Here is a 6,763-nt window from a genome sequence, read left to right as displayed (position 1 = left end):
TGAATTTTCACATTTTATTGGTCTAAACGTATTTACACAAGCTTTAAAAGCTCTGATCTGAAGATGAGCTATGTGGTGCTGGAGTAAATCAAAGAAGAGAGGGCCAGTTAGTGCAATTTCTGCTGACTCTTGAGAGTGTAATGACGGTCTCGAAGCTCGCGGCTTCGCCAGTGTTGCACAGGTAAGCAGCAACCAAAACGCACCTATTGGCGACTCCTTTTGCACTGCGTCTCCTAAGCGCTCCGGGGGGGCCGGGGGCCTCCCCCACGCGCACGCCGGACCCCGGCTCACATCAGCAACTTTACAGCAAGGGTTTCACATCAGAAGTGACCACCACGTACGTGCATCTTCAGTGCAAAGAGTGCTGCCAATGGGATGGGATTCCCTTCTTTTTTTTATTCTTTTTTTCTTTTTTTTTTCTTAAATGGAGTTTTTCTTGCTAATTTTTTTCAGACCTAAGAGTTAAACGGAATATAAAAGCTACTTTCTGCTTCCAGTCAGTAACAAACGACTTCCTCCAATCTCATCGGGGCTGCGAAGGAGTCTTCACAGGCGGCTGGCGGCCGCGGGAGCCGGCGGCCTACAAGCCGCAGGAGATGGCTTGCATGGGGACCCTGGCCGTCTCCAGCCAGGAGAAGTCCAGGCTGGTTTTCTGGTCGAAGAATCGGAACTCTAGTTCTCCTAGAGAAAATAAAGTGAAAATGAGTGTCGAATCACGCACAGCAGGAGCAAAACAGTTAATAGATTTTAATAGAAAAGTGTGTGAGGATTCCTCAAATGAGTAAATAGATTAGTATTTTGCTAAAATACTATTTATCTTTACTACAACTGTCCTATCTTTAAGCTATTGGTAGGGGAAATTCTTCAGTTACATCACCAGGTGCTCCTGAAAACCAACATAGCTTAGAAGTATGTAACCTTGAGACAAATTTTCAGCATACTTACTGGTATAATTTTTTTTTCTGGAATATATATATATATATATATGTATTTTAATCTCAACAAATTCCTTACAGCCTTCCACCAGGCTAGTTAGAAATCTCAGGACCCAGGAACGTACGAATTCCTCGATTTGCTCTTCTCCCTCCCGCTTAGTGTCTCGCCTGGAAACCTTGCTCCGTCTGCCCCGACGCCAAGCCCCCGCACCTGAGGTGGTGTCGATCTCGGCGTCCTGCTCCTTGTAGCTGTAGGCGCCGCAGCCGCTCTGCGAGCCGGGCTCGTTGGTGAGGTAGCCTTTCCCCCCGACGCTGGTCGCGTGCCACTCCGGCGCCGGCTCCAGCAGCTGCAGGAGCACAAGGAGATGGTGAGAAAGTCTGAAATCCAGGGCAGGGGGAAGGAGGACGCTTTTTTTTGGAGTAAAGGCATCTTTACCCACAAACAACTAAATTCCCTACGGCCAATACAAGCTTAGTAACGGCAAATACGGCAAAAGAAAGGTTTCGTCTTGACGTAGGAATGAAAACCGGCAAGACGAGGTCTCCGTGTCTGCACATGGCAAAACCACATTACGGTTCGCCCTGTAATGGCCGAGAGACCCAACACCGGCGCAGAGAGCGCTGCTGGCGAAAAACGGCGGCTCCTGCTTCCCGTGGGCCCCGCGTCATCTTCCTTTTGTCACAGGAAGCTAATTTTATTCCAAATTAAAGTTAAGCTGATGCAAAGCAGAGCCAGAGCACCTTCCATGGAGGAAGCAGCCATCTCATCAGAGGGAGGAGTGTGACGTGTCTGGACATACACATGCGAGAGGTAGGAGGAAGGGCAGATTTAAAAAATATATATATATATATCTTTCTGGACAGCAGAAGTCACTGCAGACTCTGATAGAGCACCTTTGTTTCTAGCGGTACCAAACAGCTTTCTCTGGCTTTCATAAAAATAGTATATATTTCCGTGCATGCGGATTCTCTAGTTCCTGCCTGCAAAGGGGCCTCCTTGCAGCCGATTCTTTMAGGCTTCCTCATTAAATAGGGTCTTGGCTTGCAGCAGCTCTGTGTTCAGCTTGTGCAGGATTAGCAAGGGACCAGCTAAYGACTTTTCTTCCCAGCTCAGAGCAAACAGCAACCTTGACCAATTTCAGTCTCAACGGAAGGGCTAACTTTACCTTAAAAATCTCCGACTTCATTTCATCTTCATCTTCGTCTGTGACTGCTTCGTGAGTACATAAAAAAGAAGAAAACAGATAAATATTTGAACTTTTCTCACTAAGCTAGCTCTCACGCGTCCTATTTACCACCACAACCCACTTCACATTTTCTTGTCACACACCACCACTACCTTTTTCCTTTCTTTTTTTTAAATAACTGCTCAGATTTAAGAATGTCTCTGGCTGCTGGCAGGTGAGGCACAGGAGTTAGCGTCACCCATGGGAGTAGTTTCACTTGCCTCCGTCATAAGGATCGCCACAGTGGGGGCTGTCCCCCGTGCACCCAACGCAGCGTCCTGCTTCTGGCACCCTCCTCTCCTCTCCTCTCCCTCGTGCGTTGACCTGCCCGTGCCATAACGTCGGGATTTTGAGATGAAGCCTGCTTTAAGAGCTGGGTGTGAATGAGGCCTTTGGCTTGGAAGCAATGACTTCTGCAAGTCCTCGCCTCTGTGACCTGGCCGCAGTCGGGTGGCTCTGGTACCCCAAACCATCAGGTGGAGGTTGTTTTTCCGACAAGAAAACTCTTGTTTCTCCAACCACCCCCCAGGGCACATCTTCATCCTGTGGCCTTGCCTACAAGCTGCTAGAGCAGGGCCGTTTCCAACAGACCGGTGAAAGACTAGGGGTGAGGGGGAAGAAAGCGGTACTGACCTTCCGAGGACGAAGCCAGGGGGGACACCTGGAGCGGGTAGAGGTCGTTGGTGCTGTCAGCCATGGCGATCTCCATGTGCGTCCTCCAGTCGGTCAAGGGGCAGTTCACCTCGCAGGGGGAGAGGTCTGCAGGGAACGCACCAGAGCGGGGTTGAGCGCGGGCAYGCACCACCCCCGTCTCCCCACCGCCCGCTCGGCGCCAGCCTGACGGAAAGCTGCCATCGCCTTTCGCTGCTGAACTTGTCGCTTTCGCCCGAACGGCGCTTTCCACTCTGGTCAGCGAGCTAAAAATTGAATCTCACCTAAGGTGATGGATGGGCTCTCCACCTCCACTTCCTGGCCCGTGTAGCCATGCGCTGTGTARCCACTGTGGTCGTCCGGGAGACTAGTATTGGTTAGTCTTTCTACCGACTCCTCTGTCCTCGTGTCTTCATACGACTACAAAAATAAGGGCAAAGCATGAGGGACTTGTCTAAGATCGTACAAGTTCCCATATGAAAAAAATTAAGCAAGAAAACCACCAAAACCTCTAGCTTCTTCAGCTGCTTCTACAAATACATACCTTCCTTTTGCTCCTGTTTCTTGATTCTCTTGATGACTTTGACTTCCTCTCTGTTAAATAAAAATAAGACCAATGTGAGAAAGGGCTTCATGGCCAACATTTTACGTGAGTACGAACCACTGCCGCTTTGACCGCAGTCCTGCTCGGCAAGTTTTGCTGTCGGTCTCTGCAGAAGTGAATCCTGGTCACTTCCTGAGGATCCCTTCTAAGGATGTTTTAAGAATTTGGGATAAAACGAACTGTTTGTACAAACTGTTACTGTATATCTGCAAAGCGCTACTGATGATAGCAATAACCGGTGACTAACCCCAGCAGCAGCGTTGCTACCAGCAGCTCTGCTGCACCCTGGTGCAAGCGGGGCAGGAAATCCAGGCGGTGTTTGAAGCGCAGCCRCGGGCGCTGCTCACGCCGGCGGGGTTCCCGCGTGCTTACCTTTCTTCTGATCCTTCGTCAGCGGCGGCAGCATTCGGTACACTCTGACTGCGCTGGAGCCTTTGTTGATGCTTTTGTCCTTCACTTCTTCAATGTCGGGCAGGGAGTTCATAGCACAGCGGAAGTTTGCCTTCCAGGTCTTGGGGTCAGGGTCTTTCTCACCTATCTTATATCTTCCTGTAAGTAAGAAATGGTGTGAACATTCAGACTTTTGATTGCAGTGGTGGTTCTTCCCGCAAAGAAACAGTTCTTTTTCTATTTTTCCTCTTCTTAAAATATGATTTCCTGAGCTGCAGATGAAGACAGAATAAGCTGCCCTACTTGAGGTATCCATCTGAGGGACAAAACCTCAAAGCCAGCACGCACCTGTATGAATGGCCCAGCTCCGGAAGAGGCAGGCATCCTTCTCCATGTCCCAGCCATGCTTAGCTGCGTGTTTCCAGGGGATTTGAAACATCATCTTGTCCTGAAGTTAAGCCAACAGAGTTTTGAATTAAAAAAGGAGATTCATCATGTCCAATTCGTAATGATGCATTTAATCAAAGAAAACCTCAATAGCAGCACAGATGCCTTATAAACCCTCTGCCCCCATATCTTCTTTTAACACCCATTTTGTCTCATCTGTCTTTCTTGGGGTATATAAGGTTTTCCAAGAGTTCTGGAACTGGAAAAGGCTTCTGATTTACAGCAGAAATAAGAAATATTGTCATTTTTATCTCAAAATCATTTGACTATGTTGCCTCTCATCTATTAGTATATCAGAAACTACAGCAGGTTTTCCAGGTACACTTTGGTGGAGAATCCCTTTTAGAGTTACCCGGAAGAACCTGCATGCATCCTCAGAGAAGCATGTCCTAGCCAAAATATCACCTTTAGATGTGTGCGAAAACTTCACAGAAGAAGTCCTCGTTCAGTAAGGCTAATGATCTCGCCTGTTACACAGTTCTCAGGGATGCACCTTGCAGTACCAAAGTGAGACATGGTTTCTTTTAGGCCAGATCTTAAAATTTAATTAAGCAGTGGAGAGTCTAACACTAGCTACTTAACTGGGACATAAGGAGACTTGGCTCAAGCAGGCATCTGAAGTTAAAATAAGCCTTGGAGTTTTCTTGGTTCTCAATCTTTTCAATGTTCAGACTGCTTTTGTTTAAATTTATCATTTCCCTTCTGGGGATTTCCAGAGGAAAAGCTTGGAGCTACTACATTCTGTAACCAATCAGAGCTACCTTTTCTGAAAGCAAAAATACTCTTTTTTTTTTTAAAAAACATGATGCATGCAAATTTTCTCCATTTTCTTTTCCTTTATGTGATCTTGATTTATATTTAGTGATAGCTAAGAGCAAGGATGGTTAATGTTACAGAAGCAATAATAAAAAAAAATAAATCTCACCTTGTTAATCCATATCAGTCCTGGTATTTGATTGGAATTAATCTGCATTTCCAGCCAGGGCCTCATGCGCATTCTGGACACTGGCATGTTGTCTACGAGAGAAGCAACAGCTCAGCAAACAAGTGCTCGCTCCGGACGGGCGGCGGGCGAGCACGCTGCCGGGCGCCCCCCCCCCCCTTCCGTCCCCTCTGCCGCCGCTGCGAGCGCAACCAAAACTTTCGCCGCACCTTCCGCCTGCCCGGCAAGGGCAGCACCGCCGCTCCGCCGGCTGATCGCGCAGCTCTGCGCTCCCGCGGCCGCGGCCGGCCCGTGCGAAGCGCCGCACGGAGCTGCCCGGGGCGCAGCCCCGGCCTGGCAGCAGGCAACTCCGCTCCGCTCCGCTTCCAGCGCCGCCGGCTGGCGGCTTTTCCCTGGAAAACGTGGGAGCCGGCTGATGCCGGAGAGCGAGAGGTAGCGGGGGGCTGCGCGCTCGCCGGCGCGGTCCCTGCGCGCTGCTGCCCCGCTCGCTGCGGCCATCGCGCCGCGCCGCAATTAGCACTAACTGCGCAATCGCTTTCTTAAGGCTTAACTGCTTAATTGTGCAAAAGGAAAAAAGGGAGAAAGCTGGGCTGCACAGGGCTCCTAATTAGCAAAATGAACCCCACCGTCAAAACTGCGCCTGTTCACGCTGCGGTCCGAGCCCGCTTCCCCGCCGCTGACACGAAGCGCGCCAGAGGCGGTTCGCTATCAACCTTTCCTCTGCACAAATTTATTTCCTGTTTTTGTTTCTCTCCCAGATAGACGCACCAGGATTTCCAAAACAATAGCGCGCAGAGTTCCCCGAGGCGGCCACGGCGCCGGGCGGCCGCAGCGCTCCCGGCGGCGACGGGTCCCGCCAGCTCCCCTCGGCGGGGCGCCCGCTCCGCCCGCCCCTGCGCGGATGGGCCGCCCCGTCGCGTCCCGTCCCGTCGCGTCCCGTCGCGTCCGGGGGCGGGTTATGTAAGGGGCCGCAGCGCCGCCGCCCGCTCCCCGCCGTGGGATGCCCGGCGCCCCCCGACGGCACAGAGCCGCCGGCAGCGCACCGGCCCCGAGCTGCCGTCGGGACCCACCCGCTCCCCCGCCGCGGCGGCCTCCCGCTCACCGCCTCGGCGCGGCCAAGGCCAGCGCTGCAGGGAGCCGAGCCGAGCCGAGCCCCGGGGCCGCTCCCACGTCCCCTGCTCGCCCTTTGCGGAGCGCCTCCCCGCCCGGGATTCCCCGGCGCCGTGCAGCCGGTGTGTGTGTTGAGGGGGGGGGAGCGGGCGCCGAGACCCACCTCGCCGCGCTGAGCCGAGCCGAGCCGTGCTGAACCGCGCTGCTGCGAGCAGAGCCGAGCCGAGCCGAGCCGCTGCAAGCCGAGCCGAGCCGCTGCGAGCCGCGCCGTCCGCGCCCGCCGACCCGCCTCTGCAGCCCGCGGGGCGCGCCCTCGGGTATAACGCGGCGGAGCCCGGGATTCCCCGCCGCCCCGGGCACGGCTGCGTCGCAGCCAATCAGCGCCGCCGCGAGGGGCGGTCGCGCCGCCCATTGGCTGCCGCCGCCAGCATCACTTCGGGGAAATCAGGCTGTTGTT

The 6,763-nt window shown here is 53.0% G+C and overlaps 1 protein-coding gene across 3 annotated transcripts; it reads right to left on the bottom strand.

The window, feature by feature from the left end:
* IRF1 (interferon regulatory factor 1) lies at positions 1-6,575 on the bottom strand. Of its 3 annotated transcripts, none has more exons than XM_026063347.1 (10): positions 6,470-6,575; positions 5,179-5,270; positions 4,155-4,254; positions 3,789-3,965; positions 3,357-3,406; positions 3,097-3,232; positions 2,795-2,920; positions 2,102-2,148; positions 1,147-1,282; positions 1-681 (listed from the first exon to the last, which is right to left on the bottom strand). In XM_026063347.1, the coding sequence occupies exons 2-10, from the start codon at positions 5,263-5,265 to the stop codon at positions 581-583; spliced, it is 960 nt and encodes a 319-aa protein (XP_025919132.1). In that variant the 5' UTR covers positions 5,266-5,270; positions 6,470-6,575; the 3' UTR covers positions 1-580. The 3 variants fall into 3 exon arrangements, with proteins under 3 accessions (XP_025919132.1, XP_025919129.1, XP_025919130.1); XM_026063344.1 differs by lacking the exon at positions 6,470-6,575 and adding an exon at positions 5,406-5,709; XM_026063345.1 differs by lacking the exon at positions 6,470-6,575 and adding an exon at positions 5,406-5,709 and having other exon boundaries at positions 2,102-2,145.
* Positions 6,576-6,763: the final 188 nt, after the last annotated feature.

The sequence above is a fragment of the Apteryx rowi genome, unplaced genomic scaffold, assembly GCF_003343035.1.
Source record: "Apteryx rowi isolate R43461 unplaced genomic scaffold, aptRow1 scaffold_2, whole genome shotgun sequence".
In the NCBI taxonomy this organism is placed as follows: Eukaryota; Metazoa; Chordata; class Aves; order Apterygiformes; family Apterygidae; genus Apteryx; species Apteryx rowi.
Note: the sequence above shows the minus strand (reverse complement) of the source record. Positions and strands in the feature narration are given on the sequence as shown.